This window comes from Bombus terrestris, chromosome 5, assembly GCF_910591885.1.
Source record: "Bombus terrestris chromosome 5, iyBomTerr1.2, whole genome shotgun sequence".
Taxonomy (NCBI): Eukaryota; Metazoa; Arthropoda; class Insecta; order Hymenoptera; family Apidae; genus Bombus; species Bombus terrestris.
The window spans coordinates 7,649,137-7,675,435 of record NC_063273.1 but is presented as its reverse complement, the minus strand read 5'-3'; the positions used below and the strand labels follow the sequence as shown (position 1 = coordinate 7,675,435).

The 26,299-nt window shown below is 38.7% G+C and overlaps 1 protein-coding gene across 6 annotated transcripts in view; it reads right to left on the bottom strand.

Annotated features, from left to right (window-relative positions):
- Positions 1-26,299, bottom strand: part of LOC100645828 (dystroglycan 1) — a 106,573-nt gene that overhangs the window by 13,033 nt on the left and 67,241 nt on the right. For 4 of the 6 annotated variants that reach the window (XM_012308555.3, XM_012308559.3, XM_012308557.3 and 1 more), the window contains one exon: positions 5,842-6,197. In XM_012308555.3, coding sequence (XP_012163945.1) covers positions 5,842-6,147 — 306 coding nt within the window. In that variant the 5' untranslated portion in view covers positions 6,148-6,197. Of the gene's footprint in view, positions 1-5,841; positions 6,198-6,434; positions 6,454-11,336; positions 11,414-26,299 lie in introns of those variants that run through there. The other 2 variants (XM_048405896.1, XM_048405895.1) reach the window with 2 other exon arrangements.

Below are 26,299 nucleotides of genomic sequence, written 5' to 3'. Positions count from 1 at the left end.
AAGTTGCGTCCTTTGTTGCAAATAAAATTTCAACGATGACGGAACGTACCCATGAAGAATCTTTCAATGAATTATAAGCTGTTTTATCTGATTGTCCAAGTGAAATATTAAAAGTTGAATAATAAATAAAATTTAGGTTGACAATTGTGGATCTTAATCGTGGAAATAAAAGTAAAGGAACAGTTAGATTACACTTATATCAAAATAGTTTCAGATTTGTTTAACACTTTGATTGCCACGTTGGTCATTGGTGACCGGAGCGCTTGAACTTCTGACAATTGTAAAAATTCTATGAAAATTGACAGTCAGGGCATTTTGAATATAACCGATAAATAGAAGATACTTTGAAACAAAAAGAGCCCCATTGAACGATTAAACATTTTTATTGGAACATCAATAAAAAGAAAATTAGAACAAATCTAGCATCTAACGGTGCACTATGTAGGCATCCATATCTTTGAGGGCTAATCTACAAATATTATTATAAACACACCTTAGAAAATAATCGTAAATGCTGCTTTGTAATCATATAATTGAAGTTAGAAGTGTGCACATACCTTACTATTATATATAGAATGAGCAAATACTGTTTATTAATATCTTCAACACGTTTCGACAATATTCTGCACGTTTTACTTATGACGAAACAACGAATGCGAATGGTTTGTTGAAATAAACGAAGCCTTGCTATAATATGTCGCTATCAACTGTTACCAAGGCGCCACGGTGGTCACCCGTGACCGTCAATCAGATAAATGGTCCATTAGAGAAGAATGTTGTCTTAATCATCAATTTATTATTATTTTGGCATTACATGCTTCGAATAATAAAAATACTCAGCGAAACACGTGATTTCGGCGTGGCAGTCAAAGTGTTAATACTTTACCAACCGCTAGCGATTTAACAGCATACGCACGTCCGACCGGCATCTCAGGCACAGATTCTCCCTAGCGCCAGCCCTGTTTCGGTTTAGACTCTCCAATACCATTCTTTTTGCTCATCGCGAAAGGTACGTTTTTCAAATTGGTATAAAACTGTGGGAGCTTACAAAGCAACGCAACTGACGCAACTGTGCAAAGGTACTTTAGTAGTATATAATAAATTACTGCTCAAATAATGAGAAAGATAGTCGGCGATAAAAAGCCGATTAATAGGCTATCGATCGGTAAGCGTCGGCGATGAAAAGCCGATTAATAGGCTATCGGTCATTAAAGCGTTAATATGTGATTTACAAGATTTTCGTGGATATATATTTGCACGCGTCTCAGCACTCTCTTTGTCTGACCATCTTCTATACCACACTACTAACGGCACAGTTGCATTCATCTGTTTTTCGAGACGCTGTGCACACACATACTTCCATACATTCATACTCACGTACGTGTGTCACTACTACGCGGTTAATCTACTCTAGCACACAAAATTACACATATCTCAACAATTTATTGAAGTTTATTTATATCGTTTTACTTCCACATCCAATTACGAAATAATATCCGGTGACACGAGATAAATTCTCAGTAAAATTGCCGGTCGACAATGTGTTAAATAAAACGAATTATTTAATACCAAAACTACCAGAGTAATCGAAATGATCAAGTCGTGGTTTTTAAATAGAAATTTTATGGAATTTGCAGAGGTGTATTTTTTTTGCTTATTCTAAGTTTGCTGTTCAATCGATGACCTTTTATGGCCCCGCGTCAATTCCACTGTCAGGTACAGGTAATTATCATAGTAGCGAACGCGTGAGTAGAATTGTGTAAGTTGATAGTTGGTAATGTGTGTGCTTCAGGCAAAAGGAAATTAGACGGGTTTAATTGAGTTTGGTTTCGGGTCAGTCACTCCATCGTCCCTACCCGAATGTCCAATTTCACTTACGCGGTTCACAGACGTTTAACATCTCGTCAGATTTTTGCTTGCGTAATAATTATAGTAAACGTCGATTAACAAACTCGAGAACAGAGTAAACGATTCTATCTTTCTACCTCTTGCGCTAAAAGCAACTCACATATTGCTTTCGTAACTGTGTGTCAAGCAAGCAAAAGAAATATAATTGCGTAACGTATGCAAATTCCATGGGTCGGCGAGTGAAAATCGCTGGCGAAAGAACCAGTCAGAAGAGAAAATCCGGAGGACGAAAATCCGTATGACGATAAATACGTATTTAGATTTCTCAATCAAATGAAATAAATTGCACGAAGATAGGGTACGTTTTCATAAGAAATTGGCGAATTTATGTCGGCTGTGGCTGCAGTCTCGCGAAATTTCATCGTCGTCGCCGCAAATAACGTGCGAACAAAAACAAAAAGGCTTGGCAGATGTGGTTTTTATTTTCGTCGATGCCATTGGGTATTCTTTCTTCGAAACGCGTGGGTATGTTCATCGGTCGAGGGTCGTTGCTCGTTCGATTTTATCGCAAGAATAAAATGCCTATCGACGGCCTACTAAACGAAAGAGAAGATACGGCTGACGTGCGGTGCTGGCGATTACATTTGGATTATCGAATTTTCATTTCACTATCGTCGTTATCGTTTCGAAACACGAATAGTTCGTGCGAACGTTCGTGCAGCAAAACCACATATCGATTGTCGCTTAATAAATTTCTTCTGGGTTATTTAAAGTTTCTTTAAAAACAAAAAATGTCAAGAAATCCTTCTGACCGATTCGATGGGCGATAAATCTGCAAGCATTTGGTCGAATAAATTTGTTGCAAGTCTAAAACGCTTCGAAAATTCAGTTAGAATTGCGTAGAATGTACTCGAGTGTCGGGTCGACCCTCGTTCAAGAACATAAAATGCTAATGTAGGATCTGGTTTCCTGGCGATGAATGCCGTACCTTGCGAATTTCTATCCGTGTTATCGGCAAATTGAATCAGGAATATAGATACCTAGGGGCGTTAGCATGGCCGACAAAAGGAAGCGAAGGAAAGACACGGGAAGCTACGTACGGTAGGATGACGGTATGAAATTTGGCGACAATCCAAAATTTGCCCGAAACGGAACCCTGGAATTCCTGGCTCCTTCCCGTTTGACAAATTAAGACGCGTTCGACTATTTGTTGCACCAACGTTCTGGGTCAAACTGAAGTTACATTAACGTGCCGAGATCGCTATGATTCCATAGAATCCAAGAGTTGCGAAAAATTCGGTTAAAATTCCACTGTCTCGGGAAACGTAGCCGTGAAAAATTTCTCAAGGCGAAAGAAATTACCATCGATATGTACCACGTAATATCTTGAATTTGAGTTTACGATCCGAGAATATTGAAAGAACGACGTTATTATTTCATTAGCTTGAAAAACAATTTTGTAAAGAAATTTCCAAAATAAAGTTAAATTACTGTGCATATGGCTGCGACATTAATTTCAAGTTAATAATACGAGTTCGAGTATAATTAAAAAAGTAATTGCAAGTGTCTTGTTGATAACAATTTCTCTTTCATCGTTGTTATCCTTCGTTGAATAATTTCTTTCACCATTTTCTCTTCTTTTTACCTACTTATTACATAGATGCTTATCTACAAAAAGGTAAGAGAAAATTTTGCTGGATCTGCATCAAAAATTCTCGTAAATCATGCTCGTGACAGGGGCTTATTACTTGAACCTGTGTTTCGTAGAATATAGTTTGCTGCCCACGTGTGCTTCTGATTTGCGAAAACAACACTGTCCGCTACCAACCGAAGAAACACAAGCATTACGCGCCACCCACATCTGTTGCAGCATCACCGGGGATGATGTCACTATCTGATATCCTCGTTTAATAGTGCACTTCGCTTGAAATGGGTCACGATAAATTAAACCACGATACCAACCACAATAAACCGAAGATAGTGCGCAAACTTTTTAAACGTGGCTTCTAAGTAAAACAACAAACAATATACTTTCAACTTTTCGACAGACAAATCCGAGCGAATTTATGCTACCAGGAAAATCAACGTGACCTACTCCAAGACAAAACTCCTCTCTGGTGACCGAAGTCACGTACCAGAAAAGTATTTTAAAGGGATTGGAAAAAGAAAGAATCGGTTTACGATCATTGGCAAACAGCCAGAATTAACACACTTTGTCGGCGGGGTACTTTTCGCTAAACGCAAAATGACTCGTAAATAACAAAGATTAAATACGCCGCTGTGTTACTCCTACGGTGCATTAGATTTATGTGTCTATTGGCAAAGGTCAGAGTATTTTTAACGTTTGTAAATATAACGTTGGCGAAGCAAAGAAAGTTTGAAAGGCACCACTTTTATTGCATTTCGTGGAAATTATATCACAAAAGTAAGGAAGAGATGATGCACGTCTCGAGGTAAGTGAACATCATCGGCGTGGAGGAAAGTATTTTTCATCGCGTACGATTTAATCGCGTATCGCAAAAATGAAGCAATTGGTCGTTGGCAAAGAAACAAAGGCAAACACAGAACAAGTGACACGATTATCTCGCAAGCAAAATAAGTAAAATACCGACAACATTAATGGTAAAAGGTATACAAACAAAGGTATAGCAAAAAGACAAATTAACTAGTTGCAGATTTAATTGCAATATGCAATAAATTGCATAAAGAAACTGAAGTCATTTTAGTCACAAGTACTGAGAACAGTCGTTCTGTCTCGTGTTATCTGAGGAACTCGCACTGACGCAAACATCTAAAAATTCCAACGGCCCAAGAGGAAACAAGTAGATATGGAAAGAAAGCACGAAGAAAAACTCCTAACACATTTTTTAACCAGTTAGCGGCGGAATTATACAGACTCTCCACTGCAAGAAAGCTGAAAAAGGAACATCCTACCGATCTGTCAGCCTAAAAAGAAAAAAGCAAGATCCATCTTAAGGGGGTGTCCGGAATTAGAATGTTCTAAAACGGCGTCTTTTTGTGATGTTTTTTAGAAGGGAAAGAAAGAAACGAAGTTATTGAATTTTGAGGTATGGTTTTGTATATATTTAACGAATACAAAAAAATTTTTTAAAGGAAAAAAAAATTGTAGCAGGTTGCAATTTTCAAAGATCCACCTCGTAATTCTTGACCGAAACAGAAAACCAAGAAAGGATTAAATTATTACATATTTTTCTTCCCGATGAACTAAAAAAAAAAAGACAGAAACTAGTGTGAAGTTACAAATTTTGGCGGGTTTAAAGAAAAAATGTGTTTTATAAAAAGAAAAAATAAACTTTAAGATGCTACAACAATTATTTAAATAAACTTCTTGACGAACTTTTCTAGTTCATCGAGAAGAAAAATATATAATAATTTAATCCTTTTTTAGTTTTCTGTTTCGGTCAAGAATTGCGAGATGGATCCTTCACGCCGATTGAAAACTGCAGCCCATGAGATAGGCTTAGAAATCTGTTATAATTTCCTTTCTACTTTAAAAAAATTTTTTTGTATTCGTTAAATATATATAAAACCATACCTCAAAATTCAATAACTTCGTTTCTTTCTTTCCCTTCTAAAAAAAATCACAAAAAAACGCTGTTTTGGAAGATTCTAATTCAGGACACTCCCTTAAGATTCTTAAAGACGACATCCTGCTGAATTACGTAAATGAACCTGGCGCATAAGAATTTCCCTAATCTCGACTGGACAAATTGTAATGTTATAATAAACAAACAAACAGATAATAAAAATAGAACTTAACGACACAAAAGTTATTAACACTCGTATGCGTACGAAATTATCAATTTTAAACTCTACTTCCGTTGAATACTGCAACGTGATTATTTCGCATCTGGTGTTTCCCATAGATAACACCGGTTACAATTACCAACGTAATTAAATAAGGACAGCAGCTGGTATCCCCAACTATCGAAATATTGAAATTTAAAGCAGATATAATTCGAGATTTCTCACCTCGTAGTAGTCTTCAGGGCCGCTGAAAGCTTCCTTGTGGACTTTAAGCTTGAGTACATGTCCAACTGGCACGACAACGTGAGGAACGTTGTGCACCTTGTCGAATTGATGTCTTTTTGCGTCATGGAAGTACTTCGGCTCGTACCAGCTGGCCCTGTGCTCGTCTAATCGACGACTGACAACCGCGGCTGCTGTGCTGGCCGTCTCTTCGCCGACGTCGTCGAACACCAGGTCGTCCTCCTGCAGGGTGAGGCCCAGCACCGCGGGCAGCAGAAGGAAACACGCGAGGACGTAAGGATTCTTCATCTTGCGGGGCAGATCTCCTCGATCGTTGCTATCATATCATGCTGAAGTACCTGCAATCAGATAGAAGAGCATTGTTATTATAAAGTGGAATTTTTACAGCGAATCTTACATCATAAAATAGCGTTCAAATGTCCGACACGACAAGATAAAGAGAGCGTGTGTGATGAGAAACAACGATGATTTAAAATGACTAATATTATCTAATAAAATTGGATAATCTTTCAGCAACTTTTTTTTCATATATATATAGAAGATATCGAATTGTTTTTCGATAATCGAGCGTTTACATTATTGCGTAATCACTGTTGACATTTTGCTTTTTATCTCACTGATTCGCGTAGACTAGCGAGTACACAGAAAGCTAACTGGAAAGTGATAAAAAGGCGAAACCAACGGGAATAGCTGAGCTCGTTCAATGAACACCCCCACTATGATGAAGTAAAAATAGTTATGATAACAGCGGCTTCATATGATGTATAGAATCACGTACGAACGATGTGTCGGCACGTTCCACGTTCGATTGCTCATTAAATACTGTCACGCGTTGTTAGATCATAGAGAAACAGATTCGTGTTCATCACGCAACGTGCCTTATCGGAAACAATCAGTCATATATTCAGAAACAATCAGTCATATATTCATCTAGCAAAAATTTATACCACCGTACTACTAGAATTATTCATCTATTTATCTAGTTTATTATACAGGCGGACTGGTTTTGGTAAAGGCCAGGCATTGAAAGGAGGTCAGAAATTATAAAGAGGAAATATTGTATACAAATAAGAAGATGCTATAAATCGAAGCGCGATCGAATATGGTACAAGAAATATTTTCGTAGCTCTAATATTAACTTTTGTTGTATCTTCGTCGACATTTTGGAGAATGGAGATTCGGGCCAGTTTTGTGATATTTCCGCTAAAAAGTATTTTTAAAACATACAAACTGTCCATATTTACTCCGTTAGAAGTGTTAACCACCCAATTTAGACAGTCGAAAAATCCACAAAATCTACAAGCGATACATAAATATCGGTAAGATTCAGGTTTGAAATTAAAGGAATTTGACGCTTCGATGTTGCGAAAGATTTGAAATTAATCCAGCTAAGGAAATTTCCAACGCCGATAAGGAGCACGAAACAATGCACGTTCGATCGATCGCCATTTCACGCGCTAATCGTCTCCGGATCGATGAAAATTAACGGTGAACGATCGAACGATTCGCAGCCTGTATTTCTCAGCTCGTAAGTCGTTGGCTTCTCTCTTTTTCATTGGTCCAGTTTCGTCGCTCGTTCCATGGGTATTTAACGAAAGGAACAATGGAACGTTTTCGTGAACGAGACCGAATGCATTCAGTAGCCGACCAATGATAGTCAATAAAGGCTTTCATTGCATTTTTATTTCCTCTTATTGCTCGGTCTGTCGAGGACCGTGCCATTAATTGGCCGAGCCGGACAATGAGGACCTCACAGTTAAGTCGACGCTGCTCCATGTTTTCAGCGGTAAATACACGCCGTCTGCCATCGCCGTGATCCTTTTTATTCCAACAAATTCTCAACAATTTCTACCACGTAGAAAATTTCTCACGAATGCTGCGTCGCCAACGATTGATCGGTCTGTTAACTCGATGGATGCAAACGAGGTATATTGGATTCGTTGATAAAGCGTCACTGGCTCTAACATAAATTGCAAATTAGATTGAACGAAACTTTCGATGATAGTTTTATTAATCTACGCTAATGTTTTCTAAATTTTTAATATTATTTATATATCCGTCGGTAGACTTTCGCCAATGAAATTACATTGTGTAACATTTTTCCTGATAGCGCCAATTTTTCGGAACCATAAACTACGATGCAACTGACGCCTAGCATAGGATACTATTAAAATTTAATTCTTCCGCTGCATTCTCCGCAATTGAAGATTTCGTGCAACTGGAAAAAACTTATGTTCAGAAGAAAGTTACAGAATTATTTATAGAAGATGTAATGCTCTTAGCGATTGATGACTTGATGTTTTAGGATTTCTACGTATATCCTTTCTAACAACGAGATTAATATTTTTAATGATTCGCCATCGATATATAGTCTGTCATGATATGAACACGAAATTAAATTGAACAGTATCTCGATGCATTTCGCAGCCAAATGTGATCCTCCCGATACCAAAGACACGTAGAACTGTGACACACGTTGCACTTTTCCGCAACTGATGCCCTGACCCGTTTGCGATGCACTTCTGACCCTCGTTACTTTATCGTAGTAAAGGCGATAGCGCGATTCATGCCGGTTTCCAACAATGAAGCATTGTGAAACAGCCATGACCCGCCCGCCTTCCGGATAAGCCGTATCATTGTCATTCAACGACTTAAAAAATAAATCATACGACATCGATAACCCACATCCCATTTAACGAGCGCATAAATCAAGTACCCTTAATTGCTAATCGTTATCGAACCAATTAGCTTCGACAAATTAGGTTCAAACGTTTACTCTATCGTTATATTGGTATTTGAAGATCCGTTTTATTTTTCTGAATATAATAAGAAGAAAAATAAACAGGGCATTAGCGAAGATTTGCTCGTCTGTTAAATATTCTACAAGATAATTGATATTTCTGCATCTTATGTACATTGTATGCAACTTTTCCACTTTCTAACATATCTTTAGACTTTCTAAATAAATTACAAATCTTCTTGTCGTGTGGCATCACTTTGCTAGATGGCAACTAAGTGATTGCGGATTTTGTCATTAGGTGGTATCGACGCAATCCGTAATCACTTAGTCGCCAAGGCAATAGATCCTGATAGAACGATAATCTCGATATTTAAAACTGATCAGAAAACGCGGTCAGAATCGATAGACCACCGATTTACCGACTTCGCGTGATAAATAAAACATGGCACACCTGTGGCGAGCGTCTATGGGGAAACTGCGAGATTAATCGCGTACAAATCGTCCATTTCGTTTTCCAAATTCGGAAACCGCGTTCATTCGTATCAGCAGGTCGGAAACGCGCTAACGATCCATCGAAACAGACAAAAACGGTTGTATCGACTGGCATAAATTACACGTCTTTACCGGCGCACGCTAGAATCCCGAATAGGGTTTCGCTTTTAAACGATCGTATAAATCGAGTTCGTCGCGTTAATCGAAAGGAGGGCGACGCGTTTTACTGGCTGCTTCTAGGAAACATCGAAGACGGCCAACAGTACCAGAAGACTATGTCGTAGGTGGAGACAATCGAGTTTGCGTCCGGATTTACATACGTCGCCGGGAACTTTTGTAACGCTGTGGTCGTAGTATCTGCGACAATCGTGCAGTCTATAAGCGACCAACGCGTATGGAGAGTAGCGTAATGCTACAATGTTAGACTTTGGAGGAATCTGGAAGAAACGATGTCTTGGAAAACGTTCATCTTTCACCTTGATATCGTTTCGAGAATCTTTGGCGAGCTTTTATTGTCCGTCAATGGTCGAGTATTTGAAATTACATAATAGTACAAGAAGAGTACTTTTGAAATACTATAATATAATACAAGAAGAGAGTATAATCGCGCCGGGTATTAGCTTGTCCGAAAAGTGTCTTCCTTTTACAGACACGTGTTTTACAACGATGCATCTTTATATAAACATGAAACCTAATCTGTCGAACGTTGTGATCTTTATTTTGATAGAACAAAATGAATCATACGTAATTCGATAAAATAATATAAAACGGGAAATGTGTATTATAAAACGAAAGAAACTTTTCGGACGACCTTTACTTCGATCTTGGAGGAAGAAATTTTATATAGAGGAGAGCGCGTGTGCAAACTGGCTGGACGATGGCTGTGAAGCTAGTTTTTGAGTAATTTTTACCTACGTCGAGCTACGAACGACAGTTTGAAACACTCGAAGAACGTGAGAAGTTTCACATTGGGCTGACTTGTTCTACTGAAGCTTAGATTTATGAATCAGGATACACATTGTATAAGAATTTTTAAATATAAAACACTGAGGTCATGAACATGCTAAAATCCTACGAAGAGTGGATGTATTGAAAAAATCGCTCCAGTTATGTTTCACTAATTAATACCGTTCGAATAATTAAATAACCACTGTAAATAAAATAAACTGAACGAAAAAGAACCCTTATACATTACAATATATACAGGGTGGTTGGTAACTGGTGGTACAAGCAGAAAGGGGGTGATTCTACGTGAAAAAAGAAGTCGAAAATATAGAATAAAAATTTTTCGTTTGAGGCTTTGTTTCCGAGAAAATCGACTTTGAATTTTCGCTCGGTACGCGTGCACTTTATTACGTCTTACGGAAAATTAAGAATACATAATGAAATAATATGAGGTAATCATAAAGTTTATTACTACAAAAATTGCTGAAAATGTTGCCCATTCTGCCGAACACATACTTCTGCTCTTCTAATTAAATTTCTATGAACACTTTCTAACGTATTCGATTGTTTTAAAGTATGAAAGGCTACAATAATTTCTTCTTTCAATTGCTCGCAACTTGCGATTTCTTCAGAATAGACAATTGATTTAATATGGCTCCATAAATAAAAGTCAAAAACAAACTTAAACTGCGATAATATCCATCAAGGCAACGATCTACAGTGAGATCCGTTATAACGAGACGTGATAAAGTGCACGCGTACCGAGCGAAAATTCAAAGTCGATTTTCTCGAAAACAAAGCCTCAAACGAAAAATTTTCATTCTATATTTTCGACTTCTTTTTTCGTGTAGAATCACCCCCTTTCCGCTTGTACCACCAGTTACCAACCATCCTGTATATTAAGTCGTCCGAAAAGTTTCTTTCGTTTTGTAAGGAAATAATGGACGCACTGCATTTTCCGTTTTATATTATTTTATCAAATTACATTTTGTTTTATCAAAATAAAGATCACAACGTTCGACAGATTAAGTTTCATGTTTATATAAAGATGCATCGTTGTAAAAGACGAGTCTGTAAAAGAAAGACACTTCTTGGACAACCTAATATATACACATATAGGATTATTTATTCAGAAATATTAGAAATTAGGATTTCCAATGATTTCTACCCTATGTGATAAATTTATTGATAGGTGGATCCATTTACAGTGGATTAAACAAGAAACGATGGTTATTTAACGTGAACTAAATACAGTAATATGCTATAACTAAGACAATTGAATGAATAATTCACAACTCACAACTAATAGTTTACAACTCATAACAACTCAGCAACTCTCTCCATTCAATTCTCGACTCCTCACAACTCGACTCTCAACTAACGACTCCTCACAACTCGACTCTTAGTTAACGACTGCCGATTAATTCGTCTTTGTCCCTTAAACATCTCTTTGTCTTTTCTCATACTCCCACCACCACGTACGTATTCCGTAACCGATCACGTGCACCTTCTTCCGCGTAAATATTCGACTGAAGAACCGACGACACATTAATGGGATTTTTGTTTTTGGGACTCAAACGGTTAAATAATTATATTTTTATCCAATATTAAAACTACCTCCCTCTCTCTCTCTCGTACAAACATAAGCTGACTTTTTCCAAAAATATTGCAACAATGTACCGATGTAAAAATAATCCTATATTTCCTATCTTTAGTGAAAACACGGGTTGCGCTGTAATTATTAATGAAATAAAAAGTGTGGCATAAAGTGGCGGTGGTTAATCAAGGAAGGATATTACCAGACCAAAGGGAAATATTTATGGAGTCAATTCGTGGCACTCGAACGACAAAAGTGGAAGCGTAGCCAGTTGTATCCGAGGCGAAGAACGTTGTGCACGGGGTTCGAGGTATTGTCAGCGAGCTGCTTATTTCAGAACGCGATTCACTTTGATTCACCGACGACAAGAACGTCGTGGAGTATGATGCCATTCAATGCGCCATTGTTCTGGCTCAAAGGTTACGCGGATTGATCGAACAACGCGGCTGGTTGCTGTATAAAGCAAGCAAACCAATGGGAAATGAATCGTACGAGGACTCGCTATAGGAAAACTGGCAAACGTGATTGGGGGTAATTCCGATAATTAACACGTATTGGAGAATTCTATCTTCTACTTCCAAACCAGAAATCTATATCCCTTCGTGCATTGTGTAAACATTCGCATAATCCTCTTTCGTTGGGAATTTAATGAAAGCAATTTGCAAATTTATAGCCAATTCAATTACAGATATCTCGAGGTATCGTTGTGTAACTAGAGAGAAGAATATTCCACGAAATATCAACGATTTTTATACGTTAGATTCTACTCAATTTCATTCGGAGTTAAACACATTGCATCGTGTGAAAGAAAAAAGATATGGGAAAAGACGATCATCCAAAACTTCTAGCGCTATGAGGCTCAAGTGGTTCCACAAATGGCGCTGTAAAATAAATGAAAATAAATCCAGTCATATAATCTTCACGCTGCGAAAACAATCCTGCCCACAGGTGACCATAAATAATATTCCAATTCCAAACAAAGATTCGGTCAGATATCTGGGCACGATTCTGGCCAGAAGAATGACATGGAAACGACACATTGTAGATAAATCCGAAGAACTTAAATCAAAATTTAAAAAATAATACTGAAGCGTGAAGAGAAAAATAATGCTATATAAAGCCATATTAAAACCTGTTTGGACCTATGGGATCCAACTATGGGGAACAGCGAGTAATTCCAACATGGAAACTCTTCAACGATTCCAATGAAAAACTCTAAGATCTTTAATAGATGTACCTTGGTATGTTACCAACGAAACAATACATCGCGAGCTTAAGATACCTACAGTTAAAGAAGAAATATCCAAATTCAGTAATAGATATAACATAAGAGTTAACAACCACCAAAACCCATTAGTTACTCAATTAATTGACACGTCAGATCCGCACGCTAAAAAGACATTACCCTGTAACATGTACGAGCATCTTCAAATATTTACGAGTTTCTATCCGTGGGCGTCATTTTTTTTTTTTACTTGGAAGAATTTTACAATCAATTCTCATTGCGAATTATAAGTAAATTATTCTAACTATAACGTGAATAATAAATGATTATCGTATGTTTGATTCTAGCTGAATCTAATGTTTAATTCTAATTATTCACGTTATAATACCATGTCAGAATAATTTACTTATAATTCTCAATGAGAATTGATTGTAAAATTCTTTCAAATAAAAAAAACAAAAATGGGGTCCACGTATAGAAACTCGTAAATACTTGAGCACGCTCGTGCGTGCCGCAGGATAGTATTATAATGAGGGATAACACTTGAGGGTACCATAAATTAGGCTCTTCATGGTATTATACTACATCGTGGCCTAGGGGAATCGACAACTTCGTAACTGTAGCATCGGATACCGGATCATTGATATATGCAATTATGGGAAACTTATTATAACATTTATAGAACGAAACAAGTCGTTATTTAATTTCTAGCGTCATTTCGTTATTGAAAGTTCGTAAAAATATTTAAAATTCCTCATGTTCTTTATCTCTCAAGTATTACGCGCAAAGAAAACGACAAAACTTCGATTTTCCTGGATTTCACAATGATAAATGAAAGATATTACGTAAAGAGCGCATAGATATTTTATTTATAAGAGCCCTCGACCTTTCTCTGCAGTCTCGCGAACATGTCAACGTTTTAATATACTCGAGCCACGATCTAAAGTCACTCACGGTTCCCCCGCAGTTCCGTAGCTAGTTGAATACCGGTTCGTTCCACCGTGAAGAGGAAAAAAAAAAGAAAGAAAGATCGCGGTACATAGTCAGAAAGGAATAGAGACCTCGTATCGTCGATCGGACTCGCATAGCTCGCGTGTCAAGCACCTCGCGTTGCCGTTTCGCAAACAAGAGCTTTATCGACGCGTGTTTGCGCCGCGCCAGGTGCAGCCGTGCCGGTGCACGCGTGCAAAATCGGCCAACAACAGTCAGACGTCCGACAGAGAGCGAGGGCGCCGAGCGGAAGTGCGCCAAGGCTGACTGCAGTCGATGCCCTAGTCGCGATTCCTAGTCGCGATTCCCAGTCTTTTGCGATACAAGCAACATGTGAGCATATGCGTAATTCTACGATAATCGACCATGTTCCTTTTTTTTTCCTCGAGTCGAGTCGAAAACGAGAGACGATTTGCTAAAATGTTATTAAGGTTTGATCGGTTATTAAATGTTTGAGTTGTTCGACGAAACGTGATATTTTGCGGGCAGATTGGAATAAGACTGATGATAGAAAGTGGAGAAGATCGAAAATTTTCGAGATTGCAAGTTTCTTTTTGTCGGTTTTCTTAAGTGACTTTTTCCATCGATGCGAAGTAAGTACAAATATATGCGTAAATTTGAAAATGTAATTTCCTGAAATCTAATCCCTTCGTGCAATGGATATAGAAAATGTTCGGTGATGATAGCGCTCGTTTAATTCCGTAAATGATTACAACTATTAAGTTTGAATCGAGTTGGCGTTAAATTTTCCTTTTGGCTAAGATCATTGGATATTAGAATCTGGCAAAGTCTGTAATCGCTTTGACTTTGGTTATCGAATCTCCGCTAATATTCTAGTTTATCCTTTATTCATTTACCTGTGTACTTCTTAAATGAACTTTATTGCGCTCGACACCAAACTCTCACAACTCAGCCACTTCGTCCCTCTTCGATAAGCAATACTCAAAGGAAAATGGAAGATTTCAACTTCAGTTTATCGACGGTTGCAAAGAGACTAACGATTTACTCGACGACCGTGTCACTTTAATACCCACGGTAAACTTGAGTCAGCCTGTTTTTCGGAGTCCACAATGAGATTACGCAGGAGTGACTAACCTTCGTTAGACTAACAGTAAGTCTAAAGGTGTAAGGAGATTTTTCAACCTTCGACACGTCAATGCCGTTGTTAACGTTCCACGTGGTTCGCGGTGGTCGAAAAAACGTTTGTCAAATATTAATTATTGAGACGTGTATAATTTTGTGTGCCAAACTAAATTAGCCGCGTAGTAGTGGCACACCTGTGTGAAACGCCTTGTGCGTCTCGAAAAACAGATGAATGTAAGTGTTCCGTTGGTAGTGTGGTATGGAAGATTTCTTTTTATTTCGGAGAATTTTTCAATTTATTCTCATTGAGAATTATAAGTAAATTATTCTGGCGTGGTACTATAACTTGGATAATAAGCGTTTATCGTATGTTTGATTCTAGAGAATGGAGAATGGTGAGACAAAGACGCGTGCAAAAGTATATCGACGAAGATCCTGGAAATCGTTCATTAAATAAATCTAAAACTATTTTAATATGAATTCTAAGTGTAACCTTAGTGTTCCTCTCCTTTTATTTCCGCAATTAAGATCCACAATTTTCAACACTAATTAACAAGTGTAAATCAGCTGCACGCTCCAATATATCCTTCTTCTTATGAGAATGAAATTTTCGATGGAAATATTGGACTGGCAACTAAGTGATTGCGGATTTTGTCATTAGGTGGTATTGAGAAAATCCGCAACCACTTAGTTGCCAAGCCAATATTAATCGCTAGAAGGAAACGTTCTCGAAGAGCGAAGTCGGTAAAATTATGTGATAAAATCCTCAATGAAGGTAGTAAAATAATGAAACAGTGAATAAATCGATGGAAATCTTTCGTTCTCGCCATTTTTTTCTCATTTCTTTCCTTCTTTTGTTCCAGATAAAGCGATAAATCGGTCCCCGTAGAATAGCGGAATTTCAAACTCTGACCATTCTTCGCGTGAAATATTAATGACAGCCGTAACTCGATTCTTTCAAAGCCTTAACTCGGATATGGCTATCGTTCTTTCAAAAGGACAATTGCAAGATAACTTTATTACATTTCCGATTTTTCCACCGCTCTTCACGTTCTTCCATACCCCCCACTGGATGTCCATTTTTTAACCATCGATCTATCAGTGGACATTTTACAGGAAGCAAGAAGTTGCAAAATTAACTTACCGTTCTATCGCGTTAAAAGTCTAAAGTTCTTCGCGAATCGCTCGAAACAGAGAAAGCTACTCGTTCATAAATACATGCTAAAATATGTATCGTTGATGAAAACTGGAATTACCACTGTTCTATAAAGGAGGGAGGAAAAATTTGTTAGAAAAATCTGCTTATTCTTCTATTGCTTGGAGAATCTATCGAAATAAAACATATTATCATCGTTTTGGTACTGTAACAAAATCAACAGAAGATTGGCTGTACGTACGGCCGAGAGGCGATGTCAAATTTCTGGCCATTTTACGAAAGTTAAGACAAAAGGGAGAGAGCAAGTCGTCGATTCACGGTTAATCATTACGAGGACGCCTCTGCCGACTGAAAAAGTTAGCAGCGTTTTTTACGCGGCGCATACGAATGGTTTTCCCTGCGTATGCAAATCACCTACGGCGTATTATGCCTGCATGCAAATGCCTCATTTGCATTGCAATTATCGAACGATATGTAGGGCACACCGTGATAATAAAGACACGAAGGGAGATCACTTGGGGGAAATTGCGTTTCCGCCGCGAGCCGCCTCTAAATTGCGGCCGCGTGATCGTGCCCCGTCGAAATTCCAATTAAACGCGAAGGCATCTCTGTCGTTCGCGCCGCTTTTCGTCCGCCGTTTCAGACGCGTATTCGAAACACAGCCGAACATTGGTTTCGTAGAATGGAACATGATTAGCGCGACCTGTATTAGCGTAATGACGACGGGAAGGAAGACGGGGAAGAAAGTTTGCGAACGTCGAACGGAGAATGTAATTTCAGTAGAGAAAAATTGCTTGGCTTTTGAGAGAAGTAGGACGAATACCGCCGAGAACGTTGCCAGGTTTAAATGGAAAACTCAGAGTCTTGAACAAACGTCGCGAGGAAACGCCAGTCTTCAAGTGGTCACTGGAGTTTGATTACGTTTGGATGGAGTTGCTCGTTGCAAGAAGATTCTCGGAAGAACCGAGCAGCCACTTGCGCGTAGTACGCTTGCACACTGCTAGCATCCCGAAAATAGTGACTCGTTCAAGAAATTTCTGGTTTGTTGCATTTACAGTTACTCAGAAAGTCTTACGAACGTGATATCTTCTTAATGAAATAAGGTCCAGCGCAATAACGAATGTAGCGATAAGCGTGAAACAGCGATAAAAGATGTTTCAGCGTGAATTCTCGGTATAAAATAAAATAAAACTTTACAACGAAAATTTGTAACACGTTGCTTGGATAAAAGTAACCTTCTACTCCATAGAATGTACAAAGATTTTTATAGACGTCTGTGGATTCTTTATATCAGATGTTTGATTATGTACGGATAGAGATCTAATAAAAACACAAACACATTTTCTGAGATAAGCATTGACCATAGCAATTCACGATACGAACTATCGACAAACTGCGCTAATTGGCGATGTTTCAAGTGCTATGTTTTCTATTTCCTTTGGGCTTTGCTATTATTTATATCATCTTACGGTAAATAAACTGACAAGTAATTTGTCTTGGCAGGATTTAAGATCGATTCTTATGTATCAAAAGCTAGAAATGAACAGAAGTCGGAATTGGCAAGAGTAGAGTAGTGTGGCTGTTAAATCAAGTATACAAAAGTCCATCCCTCGGTCAAGACGGCCAACAGCTGTACAAATAGTCGGACAGCAATGATCCTAAGCAACTGATATAAAATTAAGCATTTTTACTTTATCGTCAAGGCCCTTAATTGCTACAAAACATCTTTCAAGTCGAGAAATTGGACCAAGAAGAAGAGACGATCAGCACCTATCACTAGTTGCGCATAAACATCGCCGTCACAGAACATAACTCACTTGCTGTCATCCCTTCGAATATAAAAACATCTCAACTTATTGGTCGTTCTTCATCTTATATTCCTCGAGAAAAAGTTGTTGGAATGAAGAGTATATTTTATTGAAATATGTATAATTTTATGTGCTAGACTAGCTGCGTGGTAGTGACACTTGTATGCGAATATCTGTATGTGGAAGATGTGTGTGCGCGGCGTCTCGAAAACAAAGGAATGTAAACTGCTCGGTTAACACGGTATGGAAGAAGGTGAGACAAAGAACACGCCGAGACACGTGCAAACGTGTATCGATGAATATCTTTGAAATCGTTTATCAAATAAGTATACAAGTATTCTAATATAAATTCTAAGTGTAAATTTAGTGTTCCTATACAATTATTTCGGCTATTAGGATCCAAAATTCTCAACATATTTAAGTTGTAAAATCAGTGTTATAATTATTCAACCGCCCCTATTATTTTAATCGAAATAGGAGATCGCCCGATCATCGTATCGTAAGGAGAATTTACTATGAACGTGTTTGCCGGTCGAGCATCGAGTTACGGTAAATTCCTGCAGCAATGAGAACCGCTGAGAAGCGGCAAAACGAAAGAGAAGATAAAAACTACACAACGCCGTGTCTATTTCTACAAAAATCTGGCTACACGCAGACCAGCCGGCTGGCAAATATTCGTCAAAAAATTTATGAAAATCTTGGCCGGGTCACGCAGACAGCGGGGCCGAACACACACGTTTTCCTCCCAATTGTGTGTTACACGCGAGATAGTATCGATTGGAGGTGGTGTGTCGGTATACGGGACCGATTAAAAGAGGCAAAAAGCGATTGCCGGACGGCGCGACGCGACGCGTCGCGACGCACTCCGCGCGACCCGTACGCTCTCCGATCGAATCGATATTAAACGCGCGTTCTCTCTTCCTGCTCTCGCGTTATTAACCCTTTCGCCTTTCTTTAGCGATACCCGTAGCCACTGGTTGTCGAGCATTTTTTTCCTGACTGTAATTAATGCTGAAACTCTAAATAATGACTGCGAGAAAAATTCGAGAATCTTGATACTTATATACAAAATAATTTGCATGAAATATCATGCGGGGAATTTGGAAGAAGAGTGGCGCTTAAATCTTTGATTTAAGATTTGTCCGTAACCGCAAAGATCTTGACGTTTGTATATGCAGAACGATTTCCGTGAATTATTATGCGGAGAATTTAGAAGAGGAACGACGAGATCTCTTCGATTTAAGAAAACCGGGGAAAAATTAAATTTCGAAAGGAAAATCCGTATACCTTTTAGCCACAGTCAGAATCATAATGCAATTTCACAAATAAATGTACTATTTGCGATAAAAATAAAATACCGATCGATCGATTGTTTGTCCGATAATTCGAACTATTCTGTTGGCAACTAAGTGATTGCTGATTTTGTCAATAGATGGTATTGACAAAGCCCGCAATCACTTAGTTGCCAACTCAACAGTTACGCGTTTTTTATGAAACCAAAATATATTCTAACGCTTATGAACGAGCGTAATACATAGGCAATTGAGATTTTCTGGCGAGATATATCTGCAGACTCCGCTTACCTTTACTTTAATTTACAAAGCCTATCTTTACAAAGAGCAGCATAAAGAAGGGATTAGTTGGGACGTTCTTGACCGTTCACAGAGATCGACCGGATCTTCCTGTGATCACGAGGCCACGAATTAGAATAGGTCGCTTGATATAATCTCGCTGGGAATCCGGAGCTTGTGTGCTCGGCCATCTATGCTCGCATCAGACGGCGGACTCGTGCGCCTCAACACGCTCGAATTACGATTTTCGTTGCCCGGTGTCGAGCTTTGTGTTTCCTGCCGAGAGCTGAACTCCCAGGCACAGGGTGAATGAACTTTAAACCTAACTTCGCCCGTAATTGCTACTCGAACCAAGTTTCGCTACTTCCTCTTTTATCAAGTTTTTCCTTATAACTTTGTAACGCTGCTTTCGGCTTGTTTTAACGCAGTCGTACAAAGAGGAAGATCGCTTGAGCGGGCTAATCTTTCAAATTTAAATTCCATCGTGCAGATTTTGCCGAATTAAGATTATACGGTGACGAATAAATTAATACGCTACGAATGTCAGCGTATAACTTCTAACTAAAAATTTCTTAGCATATTGGTAATCATTTTGCGTTGTATATTACATTTATTCATTGCCGCTATTAAACGCAAATTCACTTTGTAAAGTTCTGACGTCGTTTTACTCTTCGTATCTTGCGAACTTTCTTTTGTTCGCCATCGTATCTCGGCGGGAATGATCTGCCTCTGATTCGTTCACGATCCTGCGATTCGTCTCCGCGATGTGTCAGGAAGATAGTTCACAGATGGTAAATCTCCGATCCTCTTATCCCTTCATCGCAAATATGACACTGACAGCGTATTGAAAAAGAAATACGAGCGTACAACGAACAGAAGCCCGAAAAATACCATTGCTTCTTAATCCAGAGTTAAAAATAAATTCCGCCCGGGATATTTAAATAGTCGACCCGATCAATTTTGTCCCTGAACAAGAAATCCCGGAGAAACATCGACCTTGTGTATATATCCCGGCTATAAATTACTTGGACGAGGAAAAGGGGAGAAGAAAAAGCAGGGAACAGAGATGTTCTTGAAAGCAAACAAGCGCGAGCATACAGATGAAAGATCTAAATCGCGCTTTAGCGAAGAGAATGAAGACAGGAAAATCGTATGAGCAGGAACAGGCCATCGATTGTTCGGGCAAGCAATAACTTCGCCTATTCACACCAGACGCGCGTAGTAGTCTCGTATTACGAAATTAGTCGCTGCAGTTGTGTCAGTTGTAAGCTCAGAGAGTCCCGTCAACGTTAACCGGAGCAACACGCGTACGATCCACGCACATATAATTATTGCACGGAACGACTCGATAAAACGAGCTGCATGTCGTTTTTCAGCATTTTTCGAATGCCGTTTAAACCTTCTATTACGTGATCAATCGCGACGTTCGCTCGCCTACGCGATAAACTTGTGCAAATCGCGTTACGACAACGATATATACCGATAGCATTTTGATACAAATCGCTTTTACTTCGTTAATAAATAACCTTGGGATGTCGATGTGTACTCGTTTGTGCTACACGGTACTTGCTTCTTCGACTTTCTCTGGTTGATCGATGGATTCTTGTAACAGACATTTTTCTCATTAGTTCGTATCATTTTAGGACGCGTTTTAATTCGACATTTTTGAAATTCTCAATGGTCTTCTGTTTTATTCTTTTTCGTTTCTCTGTTAAAAATTAGGCTTTTTGTGTATTCTGTTTCTCGTTGCTGTATCTCGCATTATTTTTATTCATTCGAATATATAACACACCCTTTTGATTCTTGTTTTATCTCTTCCTCATTGTCGGTAATATACATTTTCCGAGATTTTCAACGAATATTCGTTTTTCTATCTTCCGTGTTTCTAGTTCAACTTTCTGCTATGTGAATTTCAAAGGAAACAAGACTACTCTTGCCCGATGTGAAAAACTCCCACACTTTTATCGAAACTTATTCTTCTGAAAAGTCTATTAAGTGGAACACGGTATTCCAGCAATTCTTTTGGAATTTCGTCGAGTCTTAAAAAAGCGAGGTTACTGCAAATCGAGTTTCCGCTTGTACGAGTAATTAGAAGTAGAAAATATCGGGAGAAACACAAAGAAAATTTTTCCAAACCAATTAGAGATCGAACTGATCACCTCAGACTTGAAAGCAGGTGTGCTAATCACTTTGCCAACGACGCTTTACGTTCTAAAAAAAAACCTGTGCTATAATATATCTAGCTTCAAAATTCATTGATCTTTCTCAAACCTCGCGTTTTCATTCTGCAGAAGATTTCCTATATTAGATTCCTCCGATCTCGAATTCTCGCCAGCAGACCCAAAAGATCCACGATGGTCTCTACGGAGTCTCATTGATCCGAGCTTAACCCTGTCGTATCTCACGTTGCCAACTATCGACCACGGTTTCCGCCTTTATGTCGCGGGGGCGTATTAAATTCCTCGGCGAGTTGAAGCGCAATTTACGCTGCGAGAAACATTATATCAGACGTTTCAATTATCTGTTTGACTTTCGCGTTCTAATCTCGAGGGCGCGATAAGCGTCTGGCCGTGTTGATTCAAGCGTAATCGCAGTGAAAAACGTTGACATTGTACCTGTCTAAGGAAACGCCGCAGGTGCTCCGCCAATAACTGCGTGAATGCCACGTAACGACCCGATAAATACTATCGTTAACCTTATTCCGGATTCAGCAGCGACTTACTCCGCTGATCAACGCTGATTCAACTTGATTTATCTCGCGTGTGACGAATACACTCGCTTTGTCGCTGAAGCTGGCAAGAAGTCACACTTGCGGTCTTTCCAAATGTCACGTACTAACCACGCATTATAATTCTCAGCAGTGGACATTTACGCGTGTGGTTCATGAGAGTACGCGAACACATTTACCGCGGAAACTTCTTACGAACCTATTGGGTTGGCAACTAAGTGACTGCGGATTTTGTTATTAGATGGTATTGACAAAATCCGCAGTCACTTAGTTGTCAAGTCAATATTATCGGATGTGTTATAAAAATTATTTGTATTACGCCAGTGAAATTCCGAATCGATCTGCAAATGTGTGTACCGTATGCGTTATGTAAAATACATTGAAATTTCATTAACCCTGTAACCGGAGACCATCGTGATTGTGTTGGTAAAATTTGAATCCAATTTCGATACGCGTAGGGAAGTTACAAGGTCTCGTTGAATAATGAATAATTGATCGTTGAAATATTTACTACTGAACCATTTATAATGTGATATTTACTACTATAGCATCTACGAAGAATATACTTGCAGCAAATTGTGTAACATTTATACAGATTTTCGGATTCGTTTCAAACCTGTGCGATGTAATCGCGATAATCGCGGCTTGTTATAGGAAATTGCAAATTTTCCAATGTTTCACGTGGCGTAATATATTCGTGAAAGCTTTCTATCGGTGCTTGAATACTTTCGTCGACGATTGTACAACGAAACTTAAAATACTGCGCGAAGGAATCGCAAAAGGTGAAGCGCGATTTGATGAGAATATTTATGGCCGTTGGGGCGAGAATTATTTTTGAAATTTTCAAGCAACGGCCTCGACCGAAATCTTTAAAAGAGTCGGCGATCTCGCGGTCTAAATTTAAAGCCACTCCCTGAACCGACTTTGCTGCAGATCCACTCGAACGAATTGCTTCCGGATATTCCGAATCGGCAAAGGAACCATCGCGTTCCGGTTCACTGGAATATTATGTCGGCGAGCAAACGTACGACTGTATCGACGATTTTTCAACCGTCACAGAAGCAAAACAACGATTTCCAGTGATACCAGCTTTTTCGAAGCTTTACGACAATTTAACGATAAATAAAAAAAGAACAAAAAAATGACGAGGCCATATTTGAAAATTGTAAAAGCTCGCAGAGACTCGAAAATATTTTATAGTGTCATCGTTCCACGAGTTCCACGGAATACGTATACAGCTCACCACTGCACACTGTGTATAGAACAGTACGGGACTTTTTTAGCTATTAGCTATCTGTTCGCCCCAAAAAATAGGAAAGAAAGAAAAAAATGTTTGCGACCGTTAGATTGGAAAACCATAACTAACACGTACGCTTACGAAACGATTCAAAGGAATATCCAGGTCTCGATATGCGTATTTTCGGGCAACCTGACGCCGTTTGGCTATTGATCGTCGTCTGAAACTCGCAGCAACTTGCCTCCGAGCGAGGCGCACCGAAATTAGTTAAATTCATCGTCCTCTTCGTAACGAGAGCAAGAGGAAGAAAGCCGATTTTTTGTCTCGTTAAACAGAAACTGTGAATAATAGCGAATACGCCATGGTTCGTAACCAAGGTATTAATAATGCACTAAAGAAATGTTTACAGTAATTACGAAGCAGGTCAAAACGGTAGTCACTGGCATGCTATTGTATTTATTGTAGCATTTAGGCAACGAGAAACGGTATGTGGCGTAGTATTTGGAGATAAATAAAAGGGATAACGAGAGATATATTTATTATGCTACTGTAGTTATTCGTAAGCTCAGCGTTAGTCTTAATGTTTATAAGCTACATATGTAAAACCGTTGAATTTTTAAGCCATCAGGCCGAAGTAAATAGATACAATACGATAGACAAGATCGAAAATTTCACGTGTTTCGTTAATTGGAATGTAAATAAATTGTTTCGTAAATCGGAATTCGGAATTTATGAATTTTGTAAATTCCAAAGCAGATAAAAGTGACGGTGTTAATTATAAATAGTATTTTTATGATTATACCCTGTGACTCGTGAATATTTATGATATGATTTTGTCGTAATAAGCTTACGAAAGCTAATGAATAGCGAATAAGCTTACCAAAGTAACGAAATAGTCGAAGTTATCAAAGGGGTTGATTAGTTCGGCTTTCGAGGGACTCGATTAAAATACAATACGATGGATAGAATACTCGTCATCGTAATCGACGCTAAAATATTTGTTTCTCGTTACCACGTAACAGATGACAAACAAACGTGGACTATTTTAAAAAATAAACAGAAAAACGTAACACGGTGTTACGAACTTGTTTTTCTTTCTTTCTTCCTTTTTTTTTTTTTTGCTTCTCTTTTAATCAACCTCGTTCATTTTGATCGATTGGCTACTCGTTCGTGCAAATCGATTTTTCGTCCCATACGTATGCGTGCTGAAAATAATTCCTTCCAACAGGACTACAAACAAAAATTGTTACATAACCAACTATTGTTCCGCTATTTCCTTTTCGCGAAATATCTTTGTTTTTCGTGACAATAATTCCGACGATGGAACGGCTTATCTTTTACGTAAAATTTAATTGCTTTGTAACACTACTTTTTAATAATGTTAGAATAAGTAGTCGAAAAAATAATTTATGGAACAAACGGATGTGACGGAGGTATAAAGGAGACGTGAATGAATGATTTCATCCGCTGTATCACTGGTCTTCGAGATGACGTCGTCTTTACTCGACTTTCTATTTATTCCTCATCGTTCCGCTTTTAAATTAAACCGAAAGGTTTCGGGAAACGCAACCGTTTCGTCGTATTACTCATCGAGCTAGATCATAAAACGCGACTTATTTACATAGGCGGACACTTTACCACGTTTGTTGGCTGCATCTCCATAAATCATACGTCTAGGATACGTCTTAATGATCGCTGCCTGGAGAAACAAGCAATCATCTAATCACATACAATTTCCTTAATGTCTCTCCTTTCGACTGCAACTTGGAGAAACAACTACGACTAAACAAGCACGTATAATTTCTTTCAAGAGTTCTTTAACCGAAGATTTATTGTGTTAGTACTCCGAAATTCAAGGGGCAAATGTCAAACTAAAGATCAAATACTACAAAAGCACTTGACTTTGCTGCGAAATAAATGAAGCGTTTATAACAATCTGAAACATCGAAATAATTCTCGAATTCTGCATTCTTAACCCTATTACGGTTCTCGAACGTCCTTTCACCTCTTCCGTTAACTGCTTGAACCGGGGTCATTCATTGTTAATACGATCCACTTTATTCTCTGTATTTGTGAAGCGAGTACTATTAAATATAATTAAAATACTCGACACAAAAGAAGAAAAATCAGGGGCAAGCGTCGAAAGAAATGACACGATAAAACGTGAAAAGAAGAAGATAAACATTATTCTCGCGATTCTCGGGTCAGCGGCAATCGAATGGTTGAAAGGAAGGTTGATAATTTGGAGAAAAGTACAGAGAAATCCTCGCTTCGATTTTTCTTGAGGAAACAAAATCTTGAAACACGTATCGCGATATAACGGGTGTTATGGAAACTGCTGCCACTGTGTGTCCGTAAGTCCAGGCTTTCGAATAATCTAAAAAAATTCTGAAACACTCGTAAACGAGCCTAATAAAACAGACAGCGCGTGTTCATCTACCCCGCGTAGAAATTCAAGGCTCGAACGAGTATACAGCAACCTTCCCTCGGGGTGTAGCCAAACATCGGGGAACAAAAAGACGAAGAGAAAACACACGTGCGCCTACAAAATTTCGCCGTTCTAACATGCATTCATCGGACGGAATGCAATTACGTTGGAACCGTGGTCGTGGAAGGTTCGTTTTGGCCGGCTGAAAAAAGACGCGGCTTCTGTTTTCCAAGTCGCCGTGGCATCTGGAGGAATAAAAGCTGTGTAAACGTACGATCCTATCCCGTGTGTATATACGCGCATACAGAAAGCTTCGAATGGATTATGGATGCAACACCGTCACGTGTTAGCTCGCGTTATGGCGTTCGTTGAAAATGTGAAAGCCACGTCGCTCGTGGTTGGCTGCCGCCAGTTTCGTTCGCTCGATGAAAAATTCACCG